The sequence below is a fragment of the Petaurus breviceps genome, unplaced genomic scaffold, assembly GCF_028583685.1.
Source record: "Petaurus breviceps papuanus isolate PSGF00001 unplaced genomic scaffold, PetGlider_PUasm1.0 90633, whole genome shotgun sequence".
Lineage (NCBI taxonomy): Eukaryota > Metazoa > Chordata > Mammalia > Diprotodontia > Petauridae > Petaurus > Petaurus breviceps.
The window spans coordinates 2,476,916-2,503,494 of record NW_027187293.1 but is presented as its reverse complement, the minus strand read 5'-3'; the positions used below and the strand labels follow the sequence as shown (position 1 = coordinate 2,503,494).

Sequence of the window (26,579 nt, the reverse complement as noted above, 5' to 3'; positions counted from 1 at the left end):
GAGAGAGAGAGAGAGAGAGAGAGAGAGAGAAAGAGAGAGAGAGAGAGAGAGAGAGAATCATAAAAACAATGAATATGAGCTTAGACAGGTTTTGGAGGATAATGAAGGATAGAAGAATGTGGCATGTTATGATCCTTGGGGTCCCAAAGAATCAGATATGACTGAACAAATGAACAACAACTATCTTCAAAACAGTCTGGCACTAAGATATAGAGTGGTGGATCAGTGGAATACATTAGGAACACAATACACAGTAGTAAATTACTACAGTAATCTAATGTTTGATAAACTCAAAAATCTAAGCTCTGGGGACAAGAAATCAATATTTGAAAAAAATTATTGGGAAAACTAGAAAGCAGTTTGGCAGAAACTAAGTTTAAAATAACATCTCACCCTGTAAACCAAAATAAGGTAAAAATGAGAACATGATTTAGATGTAATGGGGTGATTAATAAGCAAATTAGGGATGTATGGAAATTTTATGTCATTTATGGATAAGGGAAGAATTTATAACAAAACAAGAGATAGAGAGCATTATAGGATATAAAATGGATAGTACTGATTACATTAAATTAAAAGGGTTTTTAACGCAAACAAAAGCAATGTGAACAAGAATAGAAAGAAAATAGAAAATGGGGAGGGGAGGAATTCATAGCAAGTGTCTCTGATAATGGCCTCATTTCTCAAATATATAGAAAACTGAGTTAAATTTTTAATAATACAAGTCATTCCCTAATTGATAAATGGTAAAAATAATATGAACAGGCAATTATCAGAAGATGAAATCAAAGCTATTTATAGTCATGTAAAAAATGCTCCAAATCACTATAGATTAGAGAAATGCAAATTAAAACAACTCTAAGGTACTACCTCACACCTATCAGATTGACTAATATGACAGAAAAGAAAAATGACAAATGTTGGAGTGGATGTGAGAAAATTGGGACACTATTACATTGTTGGTAGAATTATGAACTGATCCAAACCTCCCAAAGAGCAATTTAGAACTATGCCCAAAGGGCTATAAAACTGTGCATAGCCTTTGACCAGCAAGCACTACTTGGTCTCTATCCCAAAGATATCAAAGAAAAAAGAAAAGAATCTATATGTATAAAAATATTTATAGCCGCTCTTTTTTTTGTGGTAGCAAAGAATTGAAAGCTGAGGGGATGCAAAGCAATTGGGAAATGGCTGAACAAGCTGTAGTATAAGAATGTAATGGAATACTATTGTGTTATAAGAAATAAGAAAAATGTCTTCAGAAAAACCTGGAAAGACTAACATAAACTGATACAAAATGAAGTGAGCAGAACCTGGACAACATTGTACACAGTAACAGTAATATTACGTGATGATCAACGGGAATGACTTAGCTATTCTCAAGAATGCAATGATCCAAGACAATTACAAAGAACTTATGATGAAAAATGCTACCCAACTCCAGAGAAAGAACTGATGGAGTCTGAATGCAAATCAAAGCAAACTTAAAAAAAAAAAACTTTCTTTTTTTGCTTTTGCAACATGGCTAATATGAAAATTGTATGACACATATAATCTATAGCAAATTCTTGCTTTCTCAAGGAGGGATAAGGGGAGAAAGCAAGCGAGAGAATTTATAACTCAGAACTTTAAAAAATGAATGCTAAAAATTGTTTTTACATGTACATGTACTTGAGAAAAAATTAAAGTAAAAAGGTAACAAAATAAATTATTAGGCAGAGTATTGGCAATACTTACTCATTGATATGGATGCCAACAGAATTCTCAAAATTTCTCATATATAACTATGGAAAAGTTCATATTTTTTTTATAAGTCTAAAAGTGTTATTGACTGTGAGATAGCTAAACGTGTTATTTATATTGTTACTGTCCAAGGTGAAAACAGATGATTCTACGCACTCAGACAGTCCCCTGATATTTTCATATGCATCCTTTACACATGCACATACAATGAAACTTTCTGCTAAAATAATAAAAACAAGTAAACAACTCTGTTCTTACTCTTTTCTGTTTATGACCAAACAAAGGGCTATAAGCATAAGGCCCATTCTCTGTGTGGGTCCATTGGCTTGACTCAAGTCAGGGAAATTTTACGGGATTTCAAAGCTCAGGGAGTTGAATTTTAGACCCGGTATCTACTACTCTGAGCACATATGTGAGTAGGGAGAGGTGGGGGTCTTTTTGGACTGAACACCACTTCCACCACTTCTTAGGGATATAATTTCTGCAATTAAAATGCAGATAGATAAGTAGAAAAGAAATTTTCAAATTCACTGAAGTACATATTCTAAGGTTTTAGCTCTTTATCAGTCAAATAAGGTCAGCATGGCATGTATTCATACATGAAGAGGAGCACATACACAGTTCCATTGGGTTCCTACTTTGGGGTAATTTAAGTTCTCAATTAATATAGAATATCACATCTTTCCCCACTTTCATTCAGTTGCAACCAAGTTCAGAAGTTTTTCCCCTTTTTTCCCTTAGGCATTCATAAATAAATTCAAGGGATTTATATCCTCAATTTTTCCCCCTGGGATCCTCAAATGACACCAGAGAGAAGCCCCAAACAGAAGTACCTCCAATCTCTTTCTGTTTCACTGACAAGAGGAAGTAGCCAATGGGGAAAAAAAATCACAAAGTTCACACAAAGACTCTGTCCTGCCTGGAACTACCCTCAAACTTTTGCATCAGTCTTTGAATAATAAACAAGTATCATACTTTCTGAAGTCATACCTTCCCTATAAACTTGCCTTCTGAACACACAATCATAAGTAAATGGAGAAGTAGGGATAATACTACACAACTCTCAAGGATCTGTTTTTTGCTTCTTATTCTATTAAATGTTTATTCTCCTATGTATACAAAATCATTATGAGGGTCATCTATACAGTAATCGGGACTCTGGGCTCTAGCAAGTAAGCTGAAACCTTCCCTAATCTCTACTAGGTCTCTCTATCACTTCCCACCATTTCCAAACTGCCACTACATGTTACCACCACTCCATACGTCTATTTCCCATTTATATGCATTTATATGGTCTCTTTACTTCCTACTCCCTTCCCTCCAATAAAGTATAAGTTCCTCGAGGTCAAGGTCTGTCTTATTTATGCCCCTAATGCTTAATACAGTGCCTTAAATATAGTAACTGCTTAATAATTTTTTATTCAATCATTCACTTTATATTTTCTGACCTCTAATGCCTATGGGATCTTTAAACCAAATTATATCTTGACTATTTGGATTCCTAACCTCTTGGCTATTCTGACCTCTGATTTTAATGCTCATTATCTGACTTTCTTGGTCCTCTGGGTCCTAGTATCTACTTGGTAATCTCTGTTCCATGACTGCCCATGAGCATATTATGTCAGTTAGCGAATTATATTTTGATCCTCAGAATTAAATTTTCAGAGATGGCTCTCTCACTAACTACAAAACAAAGAGTTGTCCAGCAGGCACTCTGATTTTTCAGTGCACATCCCCTCTTTCTTTATTTTCAATTATACTGGTAAGAACATTGCCTTATTTTTTCTTTCTCCCTCAATTATATTTAAATACAGGTCTCATATCTCAAATTCACTGATAAGCCCTGGATTAGGCTCCTGGTCACTTGCCTCTTTATCCAGTGTTCTTTAAACTACACAATCTGGGACAACATTATGATATTGACAGGTCTTCAAAACCATTTTATTAAAAAACCAGGAACAGTGAATTTCATGAAAATCATTCAGGTTTCCTGAAAAGTATTCAGCAAAAAGTTCTTTTCCTTAAAAGATGAGACTTCAGGCCTCTTCTCAGTTGTCCCCTAAAGTATTCATTAGGATTATTGATATCTGAGTCTGTACTAAGGTCCATCATTCCTAAAGGACGATTAAAGAGCTATAAATGTCATCATCTGATATAAAAAGAAATCCAAGATCCTACATGAGGTACAAAACTCACCAATATTTACTTTGCCATAGAAAAGCCATATTGTCATTATAGAAGGTAGAAAATAATAGATTGTGGGAAAGAAGACCCAGAAAAATCATTCTCTCAGGGAAGATGAAATAGGCACATGCTTGCTTCAGTATGTGAGATACTCCTGAGTAAAATGGAAGTAAGGTGGCCAAATAACAGAGAACATAGTGATAGCTTTCAGCAGGTCCATACTCCCAAATGGAATGTACAGCCCTGATAGTGACAGGCTAGACTTCTTTCCCAATTACCCTTCTCAGTGGAGTACAAGGTAGTGATCAGCACAGTACCTGATGGTTTCAGTATATTATTCATTAATGAGTATCGCAGAGCTAAATCATCAGTAACTATTTAAACAGTGGATTCCTGATGTTCCCAGCAGGTCTATAACTTCAGGACTGTGAAGTACTGTGTTCAGATAAGGAGAAACAGTTTTTAACTTTGATGAGCTTAAATGAAAGTCAGCAAAAGCCTCTAATGAAATCTTATGATTTTTCCAACAGATTATAAATTCCTGGAGGGTGAGGACCATGCTTTATTTTCAAACATGCATTTGTTGTTGTTTTTAAGTATTTGCCCTCTCCCAAAAACTGTCCCCTCTTCCAAATTTCTCTGTTTCTCTGAAGGGTGTCACCATCCTCTCAATCACCCAGGTTTACAATCTCAAAAACCTTCTCAATGCTTCTGTCCTCCCCCACACTCCATATCTTATCTATTGTGAAGCCGTGTTAATTTTGCCATCACAGCATTTCTCACATCTGTCCCCTTTTCTTCACTTACCCAGACACCATCATAGAGATAACATAAATTCCCATCATCTGTCACCTGGAATACTGCAATATCCTTCTAATTTGATTTTCCTGTTTCTAGCTTCTTCTCATTTCTATACACCCTCCATATAGTTGCCAAGGGCAAGTCTGACTACCTAACCTCTTCCCCTATTCAAATTTAGGTGGCCTCCTATTATCCCTAGAAGCAAATATAAACTCTTCTGATTGGCATTTAAAGCCCTTCACACCCCAGCTCCAACCTACCTCACAAGCCTTATTATACTTTTTACTCCCCTTCACATATGCTACAATCTAACCAAATTGGTCTTACTATTTCCACATCTCCATGCCTGAAATATGCTCCCACCTCATCTTTGTCTTTTAAAATCCCTTGTTTCCTTCAAGATTTTGCTGAAAAGCTTTTTTTCTAAACAAAACCTTTCCCGATTCATGCTGCCTTGCTCCCCATATTGCTAAAGGCAGCTAAGTAGTCAGAAAGACCAGAGTTCCAATTGTGTTTCAATTATGAGTTGTATCACCCTAAGCAAGTCACTTCTGTCTTCCTCATTTTCCTCATCTGTAAAATGGGGATAATAATAGCATCTATCTTACAAAGTTGTAGTAAGAATAAAATGACAGGTTTGTAAAGCACTTTGCAAACCTTAAAGCACTATATAAAAGATGATGGGGATGATGATGATGATGCTAAGAGTGCCTTTCCTGCCAAAAGTACTTTGTATGTGGAATATATAATGTGTGTGCAAATGCATGCGTGCGCACGCACACGCGCATGTGCACACACACACACACACACACACACACACACACACACACACACCATGGCTCTCTCTTCCAGAACCAGGCTTAACTTAGCTCAGTTCCTATATTGCACTGATCCTGTCCAGTTCATGCCCATATATGTTATAATTGCCAGATGAACCCTCTCAATTTCCCTTAGTCTGGGTCTAAGAGGTCACTCCTTGCTCCTTAGAGTATAAATGCTAGGCTGGATGCAAAACCAGACCTGGACTCCAACTCTCAAACATGTGTGACTCATTCTCCTAACCTTTTGAAACTCACAAGTTTAAAGATTCCATTCTTTTCCCCTGGAATTGGAAAGACTAGAGAAGCCAACAGTAGCCCATTTCTTAGAGCCATAGAGCCTCAGAGGAGAAAAGGTTCCAGAATCTGTCCCTTTACAGTACAGTTTCTCACCAAATACCATGAATTAAAGTTATCAAATGATGCAAAGAGAACCATGGTAGACTGGGGTAAGGCCTATTGAATGCTTCTGCAGTCAAAGAACTTCCCAATAACCACACTAGTCACTGACCAGAACCAGTTAAAGAATATCTATTCATTCTCCAAAAATCTTCTAGGCACTTTCCTTACACATTACTACAACAATCCAGGAAGCAGGCTCCTCAGCTTTTCACCATTGAGATTCACTGTTCTAGGGTCTCTGTTGATTTGCCAGGCCCCCACTACATTTGTAGCTTGAATATACTGGCATGTTTCCTTACATCTCTCCTGAAAGAATGTAAATTCCTTTAATTTATTAAATTAAATTAAAATTCCTTTGCTTATATTCCCAGTACCCAGTATTATGCCTATGACATAAAAGGCACCTAAAAATATTTGTTGGGGCAGCTAGGTGGCACAGTGTATAGAGCACTGACTGGCCCTGGAGTCAGGAGGACCTGAGTTTTAATTCAGCCTCAGACACTTAATGTGAAATCTAGCCATGTGACCTTGGGCAAGTCACTTAACCCCAATTGCCCTACCTTTCCCCTGCAAATAAAAGCAAAAAAAAAATTGTTTATTGATTATGGAAGTTGTAATAGCCAGCAGCTGAGCTAAACAAGCATACCTAGAGTTTCTGTGAGGTTTTTATGGTCTTCTGCAACACTAACGGATAAGGAAGGGCTAGTAACTTGAATGATCTGCTTCAAGCTATTTTCCCAAAATGAAGCAGCAGCAGCAGCAGAAGCAGCAAAAAAGAGAAATAAGCCAGAAATCATGATGAAATGTTATTTGGATATTCAGTAGAACTGTGTTCTCATCTTGCCAAGTAGTGATGGCTTACAAAGAATGGAATCAAGAGCTAATGGGTCTATATCCAGGCATTGTAATTGTTCTGAATTTTTATTTAGAGGCAGAGTTGATTAAGTCCCTCATGAAGTTTTTTTTTTTTCCTCAGAAGTCACAGACAAATCAAGGACATGCTATTTAGGGGGAATCATAGCCTAGTAAAAAGAGCGGTGTGAGCAAGAGCAAGGTGATAGGGTGAGGGAAGAATAAATTCTGTATTTCACCAAATCAAATATACACAATACAGGTGTGACAGTGAAGTTGCTATTTTGGTTGGTTCTCAATATGATACTGAATCAAACCAAGAAAATTCATCAGCTGCTTAAGAAACTACATATTTATACTTCAATATTAGCTGCAACATACTTGCCAGAGGCTAACAGGTGTAATAACCACATTAAGAGTAAAGAGTATTAAAGCAAGGTTGGGGTTTTTTTAAGTCAATGCATATTTATAATTTGAAGGCATTGTAGTCTAACCCATTGTGGATCTGAATCATGTAATAATGAAACATCTTTGAAAAAGATTCTACTGCAATCTCTCATTCTAAACATCCAAGTAGTAGATACAAGGTCAAAATAACTTTGGTGGTAGTCAAAACATCTAAGTTTTTAACAAATTCTTTATTCACCGAGTTCCTCATTTTACCTATCGGTCATGGAAAGGTCACAAACAGTGCTTTTTTTTAACGTTTCCCTGTCAGAGAGGCAGCATAATGAAGTGAACAGACAGTTAATCTCAAAACCAGGAAGATTTAGATTCAGATTCCACCTCTGACAATACTATGTGACCCAGGATAAGTTATTTAACTTCTCAATGCTATAAGCAACTGTCTAAGACTATGTTGCAGAGAAAGTGCCAACCTGCATTGATAGAGTTTCCTTACCTGAAAGTTCCCTAAAAGAAAGAAATCACAGGTCCAGTCCTTATTCTTCTGACAACACTGCTGTGTCAGTTAATGAGTTAATGGGAAGCACTGAATTGCTTCTATGTGAAAAGCAATTATCATCACATTATTAGCCTCTCAAACATTGTTCAGTTCGTAGTTAAGCTGAAAAATTATGCAATGTTTAAGGAAACAGTGGATCTACTCCTAAATCAGGTGTCTTCGTAATGAATGAGTGAAACTTGTGCTACCTACACTCTTGGAAAAGAAGACTCCTTATCTATTTCATAAACAGAAAGAAATGGAGATCAAGAAATCAAGTAATGGTGGGAGATGAGGGAAAGGGAAAAAACAGTATGATGGAAGGAAGGAATAAAAGCTTATTGCCAGTTACCAAGTAAGCCATATTTGAATATTGTCTCAAATTACAAAAGTGACAGTGATTAGTAAGACAAAATTTATAGTGCATTAGCTTCCCATTTTATGTGAGAACAGTTATTTTGTGGATGAATAAAATTCATCATAATATCTATAATATTGTAATAGAGCATAGAGAGAGGAACAGTCCATTTCTATGGCTAAATCCAAGTTTTCTTTTACCCTTCCAAAGTAAATAAATTAAGTTATTTATTCAATAGGCATACCATAAAGGAGGAAAAAAGGTATAAAACACATACAAAAATAGAGCCATTCTCCCAGAACAAGAGTGCCAACTCAATTTACAAAACATGGACTTTCTAAAAACTATGTCAAAAAAAGAATGTCCAAAAATCCATGGGCTTTTTTTTGGAAACCATTCTGGGTAACTATAAGGGATGAAATATTAACAAAACACATCATTTCTAAGCAAGACACATATCCTCCAGTGACTAGTTATCTATAGCATCATTTCGAGCAAAGTAGTTGAGAAATGCTGAGACTTTGTTATATATGCAAATGAAAAATAAAACAAACATTTATTTCCACAATCATTATTAAATTATGATACATTATGAGTCATTAACAATCAGCAGGCAAGGGAACTGGATTCTACCAGTCTAATGCTCCAAACAATCAAAAATAATATCCATGGGGCAATTAATTTACTGCATATTGATTATCCTAATTTCTGAGCTAATAAGTAGGAATAGACCAAGCAAAATTAAATGGTAAATGAAGAGGCAAAAGGTTGAGCCAACTCATAAGGTGAGGTCTATATCTTTAAGAGATAGGATCACTCTTTTAGGCTACTAGATCTATTATTCCATTTAGTATTATTTAGGTATAGAACATAGTAGTGTTGAATGTGAGAGTCATGTGAGACTATAGATAGTAAAATCTAGCTGAGATTGCACAGGCTGGTCTGTGGCATCTGCTATGACTAGGCAGCCTATTTGTATTGTCTAGTTAATTCAAGATGAACCCTCTCCCATTTGGGAGAAAAGCTGAGGGGTTACCTGTAGAGGTTAGAGTATTATCCCTTTCTAGTAAAGTACCTAAGTTTCCTTTTTTGATCATATGGTTCTTGGGGGAAAAAAGAAAACCCTAGTGTGAATGAGGACAATCAGGTGCTCCCAAGGAACCAATTAGGAGACAAGAAGAAACCATTCTCTTCTGCCAACCCACCATCCACTGCCCAAGTCATACCAGGTATTATATACATCTTTTGTTTGAATACTGACATCCTCTGTGCCTATCACACCACAAATTACATACAGAGCCCTGTTTCACTTGGACCCTCAGGTTCACCATCCCTTTCCCAATAGATGTTTTTTGGGGACATGGCCACTCACACTGCTTGGATGAGCAAGGAGTCACCAATTGCAATATTTCTGGCACTATGATGGAGCACTAGGCCTCACCACCTTTTCTGACAGTGATTTCTAAGGCCAATAGGACTCCTTAGCATTAGCCCTGACACTTTGGCCTTCAGACCCCCACCCAGTCATTGCCAAATGACCCATAACCAAGTATTGTTATATGTATTATCTAATTTAATTAGATTATAAGCTCCTTGAGAACAGGGATCATTGTGCTTTTCTTCTTGGACCTCCAGCACTTAATGTGTTGTATAGCAATGCTTAATAAATGTTTTTCAATTCCATTCCATCTAATCCCATCTTTCATTGCAGAGGTGAGGAAATTGGAATGTTTTAGAGATAAAATCCCTAAAGTCACAAGGTGACACACTGGAAACGATAGTTTTTCCAATACCTCCCATCACCTTTCCCAAGGGCACTAAAGAGGATAAAGGGCTTTAGAACTATAAGAAGCCCTAGAAGTCATCTAGTTCAATTCTCTTCTTTTACAGATGAGGAAACCGAACCCTAGCAAGGTGAAATACCTTAACCAAGATACATAATACTCAGAGCCAGAATATTTTTGGGCTTAAATGACTACTTACCTAATGCTTCACTAAGATTTAAAGTAATTATTGCTGATCCTAATTAATCCCATGGCATAGTTCAAAATTTTCACTGTTGCTAATTTAAAGTAAGGATTCTTAACCTTTTTTTGTTTCATGAACTCTTCTTCCAGTCTGATAGAGCCAATGGACTCCTCCAAATCAGGTTTTTAGATACATAAAATAAAATGCATAGAATTGCAAAGAAAATCAATTTTATTTAAACTTCTAAAATTTATTTTTATATTATTATATTATATAAAATTTATAAATATCATATATTTATAATAAATATTTCATAAATAATTTTACATTTATTTAAATAGTTATCAAAATATTTTAAATAATTTCATCAACCCCAGGTTAAGAATCCTTGTTCTATTGTAACTATTAAGTCAATATGTGGCAATATATAGGCTGAAAAGCTCTCTTACTAAAAGATTAAAAAGATGAAGTCCAATAACTTTAAATAATATATTGATGTTGTTAATGTTATTATTATTATTAGTAGTAGTATCTTAGCATTTCATGAAAATATTTGGTATCTTACAGATCTTATGTCTACCTTTTCAGCACCTGTCCATATTATTTTCCCTAGGCTACACTGATTTCAGGCATGATCCATTTTGTTTCAGACTACAACATGGAGGCATAGGTCAGGTCTACTGAGTAGTTCAATGGTTATCAGACACTCTCTTTTGCTCTTCAGATATTTTTAATAAACTAAAGTACCAACATTTAATGGAAATGATCGCTGCAAATAAAAGTGTTATTTTTTCATTGCCCTCATTTGACCTATTCTGTTAAAATATGATGGAGATAGTGTGTTGCATATGTCTCTATGTAAAAATATAAGCATTGTCACCAAGAGAGAGAACAGTTCAAACTTGTCTTCATAAAGTTCTATGACCCAAACTCTCTGAAGTACATAGTAGGTACCATTCAAAATGACATCTCTTAAAAGTGTCAGTTGAATTTCCACAATGAAACATAAAGGTTGAATCAAAGACTTCCTCACATATGAAACCTGCCCCATGAAAAATAAAATTCAAAGGTGATGAAGAGAGATAAAACCTAAGGGGGGAAAAACATTTTTATCAAGTAAATTGAAAGAAAGTATGCTAAAGTTTCCTTAAACGAGCTTTAAAAAAATTAATCTAACCATTTTCTAGAGAGGAAATAAGTAAATGCAATAGTCACACAAAGTTTTGTATGATAAGTAATACAGGAGTCTCATTAATATCAATGGTGGCACCAGAAAATAAAGTTCAGTGTTAGTACTGTGTACATGGATAAATATTCAGGAGAAGGAAAAGGGTGACATGGTCAGATCTTCACTTTAGGAAGATCAATCATAAGCTGACTGGGGGTTAGGGAGCAACTTGAAAAACAAGACTCTGTCCCTTCTCCTTTCTCCCTCTTCATTATACCTGGAGAACCTCATTGGCTATTTAGATAACATCTCTATTTAGATAACACATATTGGGGTAAAAGGGGGTAGCAGCTAGGTGGCACAGTGGATAGTGTACCAGGCTTGGAAGACCTGAGTTCAAATCTAGATTCAGACACTTACTAGCTATGTGACCTTAGACAAGTCATTTAATCCTGTTTGCCTTAGTTTTCTCATCTGATCAACATTAACATGGTGTGGTGGAGGGAAGGGTTCAATTTTCATATACCAAAGGGTAAATTTTTTCAAAACTTGATGAAGATATATAACTACTTTCTCCATATTTTTCAAAAAAAAACATAACAACCTATCTAACTTCTTTTAAAAGACTTCTAAGCAAAATATTTTATTATCCAAAAAAATGTGAGAAAAAATTCACTGCATCTCTATACTTTCATATCCTTTTTATATTTTAAATGCCTTTTGTTCCATTTTCTCAGTAGGATGGTATTAGAAAAATTATCCCTTGCCACTGAAAAACATAACAGATGTTGAGATGATAAGCAATGAAGTTCAGGGAGCAGAATTTATATTTATAGTATAAAAATGATGATCATGACATCATAGCTTATATGGTTAGCTAGAGAGTGTTTTACACATATAATTTTATCCTCCCACCTCTAGGAGGTAGGTGCTATAATTGTCCCAGTTTTATAGATAAGGATACTTAGATTAAATGACCTACCCCTAGTCACATAGCATATATGTTTCTGAGGTAGGATTTGAACTCAGATCTTGACTCCAAATCTAATGCTCCATTCACTTCCACCTACATTTCACTAATATGCTTATATTGAAACATTTTTGGCACTTATCTGAAATCAATTCTCCTTAGGTTCTTCTTTTCCCTAAGTAGTAACTAATTATTCTACAAACTACTATACTTCATAAAGCAGCACAAAACTCTGTGTGTGTGTGTGTGTGTGTGTGTGTGTCCATTGTCAGACAGCAATGAACCTTTACTTGAGTTGTTGGGAATGGGAAACTGCAGGGAGGTTGCTTACAAAGATTCATTCTTCTGAATGGTGAGCATCAGTCCTTTTATTCCTCTAAGTTTTACTTGGGAAGATGCTTATTAACTTTTGTGAATTTGAAACTTGAGGATAGAGGTAAGTTGTACATTAAAATGAGAATGCAGCCTACTAAAGCTAAACAGTCTATTGTCCATTTACCTTGAGTCTAACTGGAGGTTGGACTGTAATCAAAGGTAAACTTACAGAAATTTTGAAAGAGAATGGATTTTAAAGGTCATGTAGTTCAACTCTTTCATTTTACATATAAGGAAAATGAGTCCCAGAGAGATTAAGTGACTTGCCAAAGTCATCTAGCCAGGTAGAGGGAGAATGGACACCAGAATCCATGCTCTTGCCTTCATACCATATTGCCTTATAGAAGTAAATACTGAAAAAAAGTGTTAGAATTTTTTTTTTGCAAATAGCTTCAAATACAAGTGGGAGATCAGTCTGAATGGTTTACAGAAGGACATGTTATTAATAATAATGTATTACACATATATGGTCTTTTACCCTTTTCAAAATGCCTTCACATTCACTCTCCTGAAGGAAGAAAAAAGCCCAGTGACATATTTCAGTGAATTTCTGCACTTGACAAGAACTTTAGACCACTTGGTTGACAGAGTCAAAAGCTATTTTGAGGTCACAGGAGGCCACATAGATTTGCATTACTCCTGACATTTTCCTGCAACTAGAGAGCAGCAGAAATCATGTCAGTTCTGTTCTGTAGGACCTACAAACATGCTGAGAAGCAGCTCTTCAGCTAGTAAGAGGAAATAACTCAGGAAGGTTCTCACAAAGATTATTCCATCAAGGAGTTATTTCTGTCATTTCCACAACTAAACTAGTCCCTTCCTTTCATAAAAATTCTAGCATAATGTCCTTATCTATACAACTTGAAGTAGCCATCAAGTATTCCATCTGCTCCAGGGTCCTGTGAGGTAGAGAAGAAAGAGAACTGCATTTGGAGATGACCTATGGCTCAAATCCTGTCTCGGAAAATTTACTATACATGTTATGAGGCTGCTTTATCTTTCAGGGACTCAGTTGTCTACTGTAAAAATAAGATTTAACTGAAATTATCTCTAAGGTAATTTCCAGTTTCAAATTCTGTTATTCTATTTTTCTTCCCAATTGCTTGATGTCTTTGATCTCTGAATGAATACTGCACAATAAACCCAAGAAGAAATATTTATTTAACAACCGTTTCAAATGAATTACTTAAAGTGTTCCTTCAGTGTATATGGTGATTATTTTCTCACCGAACAAATATCTATAATTTGACTTCAAATCAGTGAACAGAGATTTGAGATAGAGGGTAAGCCAGACTGACCACCTAGGCTAGTCATTTCCCTTCTCTTATCCTCAGAGACCTCATGTGTCAAATGAGTGTGCTGGACTAAGTGATCACTAACACTCTTTCAATTCTAATATTCTATGAGTCTGTATTCAAAGCATTGTGGACATTTGATGTCATTCACCTTGATGTTTACCTGCTATGCTTCTGTTCTAGATTCTCTTTATAATGACCTTAACCTATAGATGCTTTCACCTGACTTCAACACTTTTTTACCCAACGTACACAGATGATCAAGTCTATTGGTCTTACCAAATAAAAACAGGCCACAATTCCATCATAAAATTTCCATGAATCTCCAGGACAAAACAGGTCCTAAATTTTAGTTCAATTTTGAGGCCTCCTAAGTTATTCCCTTATGAAGGGACAAGAAGGAAGAGAGATACAGGGATCTAGGCTTGCCAAGTAGAGATTCCAAACTTGGCCTGCTAACTATTTTTCAGTCATTGATCCTTCTAATACTCCCCCCAGGAATTAGATAATCCCAGAATCAATGACAGACTGATGTAACAAACACTTGGCCATGATAAGCCCATACTCCTGATGTTTAAGAGGAAAAGGCCATTGGGTTCCTCTCTACCAGTATTCCTTAATTTCAACATAAAAGATCTAATTTCTTCCAAATATGACATTAATTTTAAAATTAAATCATTCATTCATTATGAGTATCCATTATATTCAAATCACTATAGTAGTCATTGTGTAGATTTCAAAAATGTAAAATATAGGGCGGCTAGATGGCGCAGTGAATAGAGCACTGGCCCTGGAGTCAGGAGGACCTGAGTTCAAATCCAGCCTCAGACACTTATCACAAAAACTAGCTGTGTGACCTTGGGCAGTCACTTAACCCCAATTGCCCTCCAAAAAAAGCAAAAAAAAAAGTAAAATATAATACAATGTACTTCCTTGTGGGAGCTCAAAATCTAGGCAGGAAGGTGAGAGAAAAATAACAATAAAAGAAAGAGTGTGAAAAGTATCATGAATAGTACAACAAAAGTACAATAGTCTGTTTCCCCCCACAAAGATAGGTAGTGAAATTTGCTCTTAATTAGTATTAAAAGTTCAAGTGTTCTGGACACTTGTTGGAACATTGATTCCTGATCCCTTACCAGTTTCTCTCTCTCTCTCTCTCTCTCTCTCTCTCTCTCTCTCTCTCTCTCTCTCTCTCTCTCTCTCTCTCTCTCCCTCTCTCTCTTGCACGTACACACACATGCACACACACGCACGCACACACACATGCACACGCATATCATGTATATCCACCTATACATATATGGGTATATATACATAAGTACCTATGTGTGTATATATATATAGGAGAATGAGGTGCTAAATTTTGTTAGCTCAGGAAGTTCTTTTTTAGAGTAAAATCAAGTCTACAAGGTTGACATTCTTCCTTCAGAAGATTCAATAACTTCTCTTCCAGGAGCTACTCCTCATTCATTATCAAATTTCACTCAAAGTAGTAACATCCATGAAGCTGAAACCATGGCTATAAAACCATATCTGGGCATTTGCTATGAGGACTATCTATCAAATCCCAATGCACCATGTTTCTCAGTTGATTGAATTGAACCCAAGGGAAAAAATGATTTTTTTAAAAGACTGATTAATTTTTTATATTTCCTTAGGCAAGTAGAAGGGAAATTTAGGACTATTTCTTCTGAGAAACTGGGGCACTAGCTATATCATACACAATTACTTTATAATTAGGTTGACATTATGTTAAAATGGAAGTCACTGTAACCCTGACATTCAAATGTCTTTTCACTGGTGACATAAAAATTAGAATGCATGCCAGTTATTTGCATTGTTATTTTCAACAATCCTATCTTTTAAAAGAGCACTATAAATTCAGGCACTAAATATTTCAATCTCCATACAATTCCATATTTCTATAACTATTATATTCCATTATTCATGCAAACTAAAAATAATGACAATTCAAAAGAACTATTAAAATTATTAGAAGTCAGTAAAATCCCTAGATTTTTTTTTATTATTTCTGTATTTTCCTCTAACCTATTAGAAGAGGAAGGTTGGAAGTGTGAAGATGGTGGATGAAAAAATATCAAGCTATAAATCATTATCTAAATCCTACAAACAACACTGACAAACATAGAAACTAATGGCAAGGAAAGAGCTCCTCCACTGTGAAGGCCTTACTGTGCTGAACTCAGGTTAATTATTGTCTAATGTTCATCATCATATTATCATTCAGAAAGAGTTCCATCTGCTTCCTGTGGGTGGAAATGTCACAAACCATTGTCCTACTCTACCACAATGTAAATATTGGCAGCAATCATTTCACTAAGGGAAAAACAGGCCTCAATCAGTTTTATTGAAATTTGAATTATCTGAAGCAACCTTTCTGTAGGGAAAGAAAAACAAAATTTCAAAGAAAGGTATTACTGGATAAGTTAATTTGCAGTAATGAATATACCTATGGCTTTGCCAAGAACAAGGAGAGTACTCTAAACAGCCAAATAACAAATCAGTTATTATCCACCACTACCACCCCAGACCCAGCCCTCTGCTACATAGCTCACACCAGACCTTCCAAAAGGCATCTAGATTTCCCTCACTTGATTTAGGAACCTGGAGAAGTAATAATAAAAAAACAAAAAACACCCTTTCCAACTGTAAGAGTTATTTTGTTTCTTGAATACAGAGATTTAAGAAGGGGCCTATGTCACATTGGATAGAAATCTGCTATTTTCTGTCTCGCTAATCCATATCTACACTTTAGTTGCCCAAATCCTAAACAAATCATTGTTGCAAAGACTTCAAATATGATTAAAGAGTTTCCAAATATGAGAAAAGAGTGAGGTCTAAAGCTCTGCCAATGTGCTTAACTCCTCATCTAGAAGATAACATCTGAAAAAAGAAACCACTGAACACTTCTAGAAAACACCCATCTCATCTAGTCCCAGGAAGGCTAAAGAGGCCAATTTTGACTGTAACAATTTCTTTGAGAAATTAATTCTAATCGTTTTTACTTTGGGATTGGCTATGCCTTCACATCTAGGGGCAGACTGGTTCCAAGAATGAATAGTTCTGACCTTATGTAACATCTGAATCAAGCTAATCAGCAAGGAACTATGTCCCTTTGTCCAATGTGTCACTGGATGATAACTGAATTCAGTGGTTGTTTGGACTGCAAAATTGTGCAAGCAGCCAAAGTCATAAGTAATCCATGAGCTCACTGTCCAATACATTGCAAGGTTGGGACATTATCACATTCTTCATTTCACAGATGGTGAAGAGGAAACACTGGATTAAGCCTGCCTCACCCAAGAGTTTACAGAAAATCAGAAATAGGACTATACAGTGGAATAGAACCCTCAAATTTCAATTATTTCTCTGTTACTTTCCCCTCTAGAAGATCAGATATAACAGCATCTCTGCCTGGAAGTTGCTTTCACCCTCAAGTCTTGCTGTAGACACTGACATCAATGGAATTAGAACCACAAATATTAGGATCTTTTGTTTTCTCTTTCAAAATCTGTACTTGTGACAACTCATATAACATCTAATGCAAAAACTTCATAATCATGTCAAGGTTTGGTTGGTATTTATTTATTGTAGAGACATAAAAGATTAAAAGTGTTCTTTTATGAAGTTTGTAGTTATGTTTCAGAAAAGCATATAAATCCCAGGAAAATATTGAATTAAGGAAACATTTTCAACTTGTTTCATAACAGCAAGAGCACAAACAGTTGGTGGGATGATATCAGAAATATAGTGTTCATTTCTAGTATGCCTCCCAGAGAAAAGCCAACATTTTAGCAAATATGAAATCTTGACCTCAAGTTCCTCAAGAAAATCATTATAGAAAATGGTGGGAAGTCAGCTACTAGACTAGAAAGTGATATACAAGTGGGTAGTCTATTGGTCAAAGGTCATGCCATCAAGTATCTTTGCTTTATGCTCTGGAGTCTAGCTTAGCCATCCCATATACTTAGTTTCACTTGGGGAGCTAGGAAAAAATCTGGAAAGATCCCTGGAAATAATTTTATTCACATTAAGCTAGAATGGAGCTCTAGAGATTGCCATCAGTCCATGTACCTCTGAAAGACTGTTGTGTTTCCAGGGAAACCCAAGGCTGATTGTCTCTCTTTAAGAGGAGGTAAATACTACCATTATAACCAGCAGCTTGCCTGGATGGAGGCTCACATGTCTCAAATGCATTTCAGTTTTATAGAATAATAATAGCTTACATTTATGCTTATATTTGCTTATAATAGTTCATATTTTCAAACATATCACATACATTATTCTATTTCATCCTCATTAACCACTCTGAGATAGAGACTATCAGTACTATTATGTCCATTTTACAGATGTGAAGACTGAAGCCAATTGATTTGCCCATGATCACACAGCTTGTAAGCACCAAAGACACTACCTGAATTCAGGCCTCTCTTGACCCCATTCTTTACACCAAACCACATTCCCTCTCAACATGTGTCCATATAAGTAATATTACATGTCCTGTATAATTTCCTTATCCAAGAAAAGGCAGAATCAAAATTGGGGGAAATTGGCCAATTAAAAAAATTGTCTGGCTTGCATTTTAAAGCTACCTCTCAGTGTTGGTCTAAGAACTTTACAGATGCCCTTCAAAAGAGCTAAAGACATTATAACTATACATTATATACTGAGTTGCTATTACAAGTTTTGTTTAGTTTTATGAAATGATAATTGCTTTCTGTCAATCACCAGCATGTGCTAATCTTTGCTTAGAAGCTAAGCTTTATGTTGTAATACATTCTTCATAACACAAGTTTGGACTTCACCTTAAAATTTAAAAAAATAATGATCTCTGCAGTTTTTCCTAGACTGTGGACAACATCCCTCTACTTTACAATACAATACTCTACATTACAATAATCATAAAGGGAAAACTGGTCAAAAGGGAAGGAGCAACTCTAAATGTCCAATCATCTGAAATATTGCATGAAGCCTTCATTGTGTTGTTTCACTTTGTTAACTACCCATTCCTTCAACTTATTCACAGGAACATTTGTAAGGACAAGTTTTTGTAAATAGCAATGAAAAGGAAGTATAAATAACATACACAAACATATTGGTACTCTGAGTAGGAATAATTATCATAACACTAAGCTTACTAACCAAAATGTGACATATGGGAGCAAAAAGCACTGTGTGGTGCTGGCTATTTCTTGTTCAAAACATGCTTTCAAGAACTAGGTTGCAACAATAAAGTAAAAGTGGAAAATTGATGTGAGTCATTACAACAGCAATTTATCTGCCCATTTCCTCTCCTGATAGAGAATGATGAACTGTGGTATCAGACTTCTCTTCAAATTCTTGGTTTTATTCCCTGATTTATAAGAATTTTCTATATAGAACTTGCAGATCTGTGATGGTAAAACAGTGGAAACACCATAATGTTTGTGCTTAACTTATGTCCTTCTTGACTATTTCTATCAAAGTACAAATGCTTCTCTACTGTGAGAGAATATGGAGTCCAATATAAGACAGAAGTATGAGTTAAGTATACTTCCTGTTGTATCTTGTATACATGCCTATATTTTAAAATTTCCAGTGGATATTAGCCAGAATCTGTCTTTATTTTGCATTGTTAAATATTATTTAACAATTAGAAGTTGTGATGAAAATCACATATAAAAGACACACATACATATAACACCACTAGACAACCAGAGAAACTCCATATAGTGATTAAAATTGCCACATCTGAAATGAGGTTCTTCCTCTGACTACAAAAAAAGTAAAACATTTGTAACAGTAATTTCTATATGCCATTAAACTTCAACAATGAATTAAAGAAGCCAATCAATGGGTCATGATGGCTATAATAATATATTATTTGTGAGAGTTTAAAAGAATGGGATTTCATTTTACTCTCTCAGAATTCATTAATTTCTATCCATTAAGATATAGTACCATATGAGATGATATAAATAATGTGTGCTTACTTTAAAATTAACACTCAATTATCAAAGTATCTTCATATATTTTTACCATTTAATATTTGTATGGGAAAAGATATCTGAGACATTTATTATCTATTTTAAATTGACAAACTTCAAATTGTTGAATATTTGGACCTTTAATTTCCCAAAGAAAGACAAAAAATAATCTATTTCAGTCCCAAAAAAGGAACTTTTTTAAACTAAACTTTAAAGCCTTATGTTTTAAAGTCTAAACTTTTGTATTCTACATGCCAAAATGCCTTTGATAATACTGTGTAGTTCAGGTACTCTTTAAAGTGCTGCGCCTCAGTTGAGCCATGAAAGAAAGGAAGGGGGAAAAGAAAAAAAGAAAATAAGGAAAATTTTCAAAGATATTCTATAACATACCTTCAACAGAGGTTTTTATTATCTAAAGCATATCTCTAACCAGCACACAGCAAAATGGGCTAAAAGGATAGGGGCATCCAATACGAACTATTTAAATCCCAAGTGGATTTTTCTCTGCTTGATTTATCCAGATTGAGACAAATCATTTCTAAATTTCACCCTTTTTTTTACTCTGTAGATTCATCTGTTCCTATGGCCAGACTAAACATCTATACCAGGTACAAAGCATAATGATGTTTGAAAGACTGGAGGAGAAAAGCAGTTCATTAACTCTGCCATAACATCTATATATCTCTGCATTAGAAGAACTATAACTATTTTTAAAACTTCTTTCCACTTTTCATTGGTCATGAGCTAAAAGGCAAATTCCAGTGTAGGTAGAGTTAGACCAGACGTAGTTTTCAAATTCTCATTTGTACTCAGTTTTGATAATGCTTCAGTAAACTGTGCTTATTCTCTCTCATGCTGCTTAGACTTTTAAAATCATTCTTATGGTCAAGTTAATTGCACCTCTTTACCTTTGTTTACTATAAGTTTTACATTTTAAGACATTTCCCACTGTGAGTACTCCAGATAAAATATTTCTGGAATAACACCAGCATAAAATGCAATGGTAAACATACTGAATGGGGGACTTTCTGTTCCCTTACTGCTGATAATAGTTGAAATTAAGTCATCTAAGTAACTATTCACAAATGTACATGGTTGTCAAATACATTTTCATCATTGTAGTTGAAGATCTAGAAGCTTGTTGCTGATATTATTCCTAAAGAATGAGCAGAACTATCAAATCTATTTTGACATACAAAAGTTCTTTTTGTTTTTTATAATACATTCAGGATCATAGAAAATCAATATCTACAAACAGGATAAAATTAACACAAGGACAAAATGAACACTTGATTCAAGTTAATATCAAGTACAAGGATTACTTGGCTTAATAAGTAAAAAATAACTCATCTTCACATTCACACAGATGCCAGAAATTTTACACTTTAATTCATCACCATAAAGCTGCAGTCTGGTCTATATTTATTCCTGGAATTAAAATATTGGTAAATATTAAATGTGTTGTGCATTTGCTAACATTTGAAAGGTTGAGGTTGATCATAACAGAGATAAAATAACTGTTAGATGATTAATAATAACTATGTGAGCCTCCCAAAAGAAGTTGGGATGCAAGAATCTGCAGCTATCATGATAACAGATTAGTAGATCAATTCATGTAAAATATTTAGGAAAACTTAGCTAATTAAGAATGACTGCCTAAAGATATTTATTTCATATTTGTGGTAATAGAATTACTATTGAACGATAACAATACCTATTACTTTTGTGTATCATTTTTTCACATCCTTAGTAGTTATTTCATTTACTTACACTCCTTACTAAGAAGACCAAACAAAAAAGAAGAATTAGACAAATGTCAGAAGTCTCCCATTAGCTAAGGAAAAGAAAAATCCTTACCTTCCTATACACAAGCATATTGGGCGATTCATCAGCCACCCCATTGCTGCTCTGTCCATAATTATTTCCCTGTGCCATGTCACCCCAAATCAGATAGGCTCTTAAATGATGGAATTATCAACTTGCCACTGAAAAAAAGTAAGAGAGATCCCAATGATACTTATGATTCACATGTGGTGGTTATTTGACCCTTTCTATCTTCATTTTAAAAAAATCATTCATTCAAAAGCTAACTTTAGAATATTTCTACTCTGGCTCTGTGGAGGAAGAAAAGACAGCATACACTGAAAACTTAATAAGCTATAACATTAATATACCTACAACATACAGAAACAAGCTTCAAGTAACCTTATGGATTATGAATAGCTACCACCTTTGGATTACACATGTTCAGCTGATTCCAATTTTAATTAAGACTTTTTAAAAAGAGGAATCGCTTGAAAAAGTATTTAAGGCTCACATGATAAAAAAAAATAACACTTTCATCTAAGTACTGAAAAGCAGGATCTTTTTATTTCCATTAGAAATAATTGCATTTCCACTTGATTTTATTTTCCAAAAAGGTCTGTAGGGCAATACAAAAACCATTATCCTTTCGATCGCCCCCCTCCTCCATGCTGCTTCTCAGGTGCCTGGTCTACCCTAGACATATAAATGAGAGACCCATATTACTGTGCAATTAACTAGCACGTGTGTTTCCTCGCTTTACACCTGGGGTTCCAACAGGAAGAGAAATACAGCACATTTCTGCTTGTCCTGGTCACCTAGTTTCACTTTATCTCAGTGTCAGCTATCTGCTCTTTTTTGCCCCACACTACTTTAAAAGAAGTCGGAGCACAGTCTAGTTAAATCTTTTCAGGAAAACATTAGAATGTACCTCAGTAACAATCAGTATTCGGCAACCAAGGAGGAGGAAATAATTCCGACGGCTACCTGGGAAATTATCAGTAGAAACCTAACTGTCAGGGCAATCAACAAAGGAGGAGACAAACAACCAACCCCCAAATCTCTTTGCTTGACTCAGTCACGGAAGCAGCAAATGGCAGGCGAGTCTGTTTGCCCTGCAATGAAGCCGCCAAAGCCCAAGCCAGCGCTTTCAGAACCGTGGACAGCGCCACAGAAGGCGGCAACAGCAGCCCTAGCGAGAAAGCTATAGACTCAGCAGTAGCCGCCTCCCAACGCACGGCAAACGTACTCGCTTCACATAGTGTCAGATTGGGGAAAGGGGTGGGGGGTGGGGGGAACAGGGAGGGCTCCTCTACTTCCTCTCCCTCCTCCCCTCTCACCACCTTCTATTTACCTCCTCGGCCAAGGTCACGGCACCGCGGCGTCTCCTCTCTGGTGCGCACTAGGTGCAGTTGAGTGTCAGCTAGCAGCAAACGGAGGAGCAATGCAATGAACCTTCATCACATAGAAAATGCAGAACCGGGCTGCTCTTGATGCTGCGACCTCCTCTCCTAGTGCCCCTCCCTCCCAGCCACCCTCTTCGGCTGGCTTTGCAAGAACAGCTCCAGCAGCTCTCTCCGCTCTGTTCACTCGCTCACTCGCTCTCTTCCCTTTCCCCAGGACTGGTAAAGCGAGCGCGTGCAGGAGCTTGAGACGCCCTGGCCTGTGCGCGCGACAGCCCGGGGCAGGGAGGAGGCGAGGAGGGAAGAGAATAGTCACGTGGACGAGCGGAGCGTCCAAAGGTGCTGGTTCTGGTTGGCGTGGCTGCTGCTGCCTCTGCCTCCCGCAGCCTGACTGCCTGTCCTCTCTATACCACCTTTCTCTTTAAGTAGGAGCTGGGCCAAAAACCCATTGAAGCGCGTTTCTGCTCTGCTCGTCTTCTCCAGTTCTTCCTCTCGCCTATCTTTGCTCTTAATACTGTAGGAAGTAATGGAGATCGGCGCTGCTGAGAGCAAACAGCAAAGAAAGGAAATGGCTTTAGGTACGGAGGGCTCAATCCAACTGGTAGTTTTTCTCCCCAGCTTCATGTGGGTGTGCTCAGGTAGGAATCGGAGGTAATCAACTGCATTACCGTTACTATAAATTTTAATGTATACAGTTTCACACAGATGATACAATAATTCTTTATGTCAGTCCCCAGATAGGGAGACACCCTGGGAATGAGTGGGGTGGGGAGTGGGGGGGGGGGGGTACAAAAGACTACGAACTGATCTAATACAGATTGCCCGCAGCAATCCCGGCTTCCTTAGAAATAGCATGAAAGTAAAGTAATTTTGGTCAATTAAAGGGTGAAAATCCTGTCACCTATGAGCTATTTTAAAGGGGAGAAAGCATTCTAGAATGTTTATCTTATTTGACGACAGCCACGCAAAGTAACTTTCTCCCCCACATCCACCTCCTTTCATCTCAACTTTCTACCACTTCTATAACCTGCAGGAGGTGGGGGAAGGAGAGACCGTGGGATGATTCATCAGGATTCTTTCCAATTAATTGTCATTAACTCTCCAGCCAGAGCTACTATAGCATGTATGACTTCTTAAAAAAAAAAAAGAGGGAGAAAGTGTATTCTACAAACTAGAGGCACCGAGCTCAACAATGATTCCTGGCAAAATTATAGAAAGGATGATTTTAAAGGATGGTTTGTGAGATTGTAGCAAGGAAATGATGACTTCAAGGCAGTATAGGTTCATTATGAATAATGCCAGATCAACCTAATTTTCTTTTTCTGATAGGTTTACTAGACTGATGAATCATGGGAATACCATAAACATAATGTGTCTGGATTTCAATAAGTCCTTTGACAAATCCTCATGGTGTAATAATCACTTACATATGTCTAATACTTTAAAATGTATGAGTCACTTTCTCCAGAATCCTGTGATGAAATTAAAAGATGATGGGAGTGGGCTAGATCATAGTACAGTGTGGGGAATTCCAAACTGGTTCAGTGACCAGAGCTGAGGATTTATGATGTCACCCAAAAGGTAGGTCACTAGTGAAGGGATCTATTCTTGGTCCTGTATTTTTTAACATTCTTATCGATAGCTTGGATGAAAGCATGGATAGCATGCCTCTTAAATATGTAAATTATACAAAATCTGGGGAAATAATTGACACATTAGATAATACATTCAGGTTCTTTAAAAAAAATTATCAGTAAGATAAAACAAGTAGTAAATTTTGGGGCAGGAATAAGGACCTCTGCCAGTCTGGATCAGCATCCTCTCTGCAACATAGAGTTTTAGTTGCCTAGAGCAATGAGAAGTTCATTGATTTGCCCAAGATCCCACACCAGTATGTACCAGAAACAGGACTTAAACCCTGGTCCTCCTGGCTTGAAGGTAGCTCTCCATGTCCTACACCAAGAAACTGAAGAAGGGTAAATATTAAATCCCATATTTGGTTTTAAAATATGTACTACATCCACAAGTTCAGAGTGGAAAAGGGATGGTTAAACAATAATCCATGTGAAAAAAACCCTGGAGATTTTAGTGGATTGCAAGCTCATAAGAGTTAAAATTTGACATTCATCCAGAAAGGCTACTGTCATCTTAGGATGCATTAAAAGAGTTATAATTCCTAGAACAAAATAGGTTATGGTGCATGTCTTTTGCCTTTTTTACACCACATAGAGGATATGACAGTACACAATTCTGGGTGTTATGCTGTAGAAAGGCATTTATAAACTAAAACATAAAAGAAGTAGGGTGAGTAGCATGGTTAGGGGACTCAAAAACATACCATACAAGGATTGGTAATAAAAATAATAAATAATTGATTTTTAATCTGGAGGAGAGAAAACTTAGAAGAGAAGGGATCATCATAGTTGTCTTCTGGTATTTGAAGTTGAGTAGTCTTTGGATGAAAGTAAGGAAATATTTCCTAACCAAATAGTCCAAACATAGAATAGGAAATCATAGGTTCCTTTAATGGGAATGTTATAGGCTCCTATAGCTGACCTTGAATGTCCCTTCTCAGTCTGAGAGTTTTTAAATGTATGAAATTGCTTTACAATTCAGTGAAAAATGGAGACATTGCCTTAAAGTAATTTGGGAATCAAGAATACTTAAGATCGGGGCAGCCAGGTAGCACAGTGAGTAAGAGCACCGGCTCCAGTGTCGGGATGACCTGGGGATTGAATCCAGGCTCAGACACTTAGCATCCACCCAGAAACACCTGGCTGTGTAACCTTGAGCAAGTTACTTAACCCCAATTGCTTAAAAAGAAAAATAATATTTAAGATCAAGGGGCTTAGTGTGAGTCAAGGAGTTCTTCCCTTGCCAGGGTAAATATGTAAGGATGGGGCTGTAGGATAAAAGAAGTATGAATAAAGAAACCCAGTCCAAAGCTGCATCAATAAAATTCTGGTATTGCAAAGATAGGCCTCTGCTGTTATGGAATCAGCAAAAATGCTTTGCACTTTGTACAAATCAATCCAGCTCACTTTCTTCTTGTTCAATTCTGGGTTCAGCTTATTGTCCAAATTCATTGTTCCAGATATGTAGGATGTCCCAAAAGTCTTAGTGCTCTTCAAATATTCAAATGGCACCAACACTTTTGGAACATCCTGTATACAATGTTGCAAAAGTTCTATTGGATATCCATTCAGGTGCAGATTGAAATCCAGGCAATAGATATTTATCATCTATGTGGTCTTTTCTATATGGATGTACTCACAGGCCAAACTCCTTTTAGAAATTACATTATCTCCTCCAAGAGGCTCTGCAATGTCTTGGAGCTTCATACAATGGACACAGTGTCATCTGTAAATTGGAGGAACTGGAGGGCTTCACCATCCATAAAAATTTCTTTCTCAGCCTAAATTCTATGATGGATCCCCTCCATTACAGTGGCAAATACTTCTGCTGAGTAAACATATCCATCTTTTGTATCTCACCTGATGCTTATTGTT

At 36.3% G+C, this 26,579-nt stretch overlaps 1 protein-coding gene across 2 annotated transcripts in view; it reads right to left on the bottom strand.

Moving 5' to 3' along the window:
- The window catches only part of RGS7 (regulator of G protein signaling 7), a 690,838-nt gene extending 667,503 nt beyond the window's left edge, over positions 1-23,335 (bottom strand). For both annotated transcript variants that reach the window (XM_069064480.1, XM_069064481.1), the window contains exons 1-2: positions 23,022-23,335; positions 21,722-21,849 (exon numbers count right to left, since the gene is read on the bottom strand). In XM_069064480.1, the coding sequence (XP_068920581.1) occupies positions 21,722-21,799 (78 nt within the window). In that variant the 5' untranslated portion in view covers positions 21,800-21,849; positions 23,022-23,335. The remainder of the gene's footprint in view (positions 1-21,721; positions 21,850-23,021) is intronic.
- Positions 23,336-26,579: the final 3,244 nt, after the last annotated feature.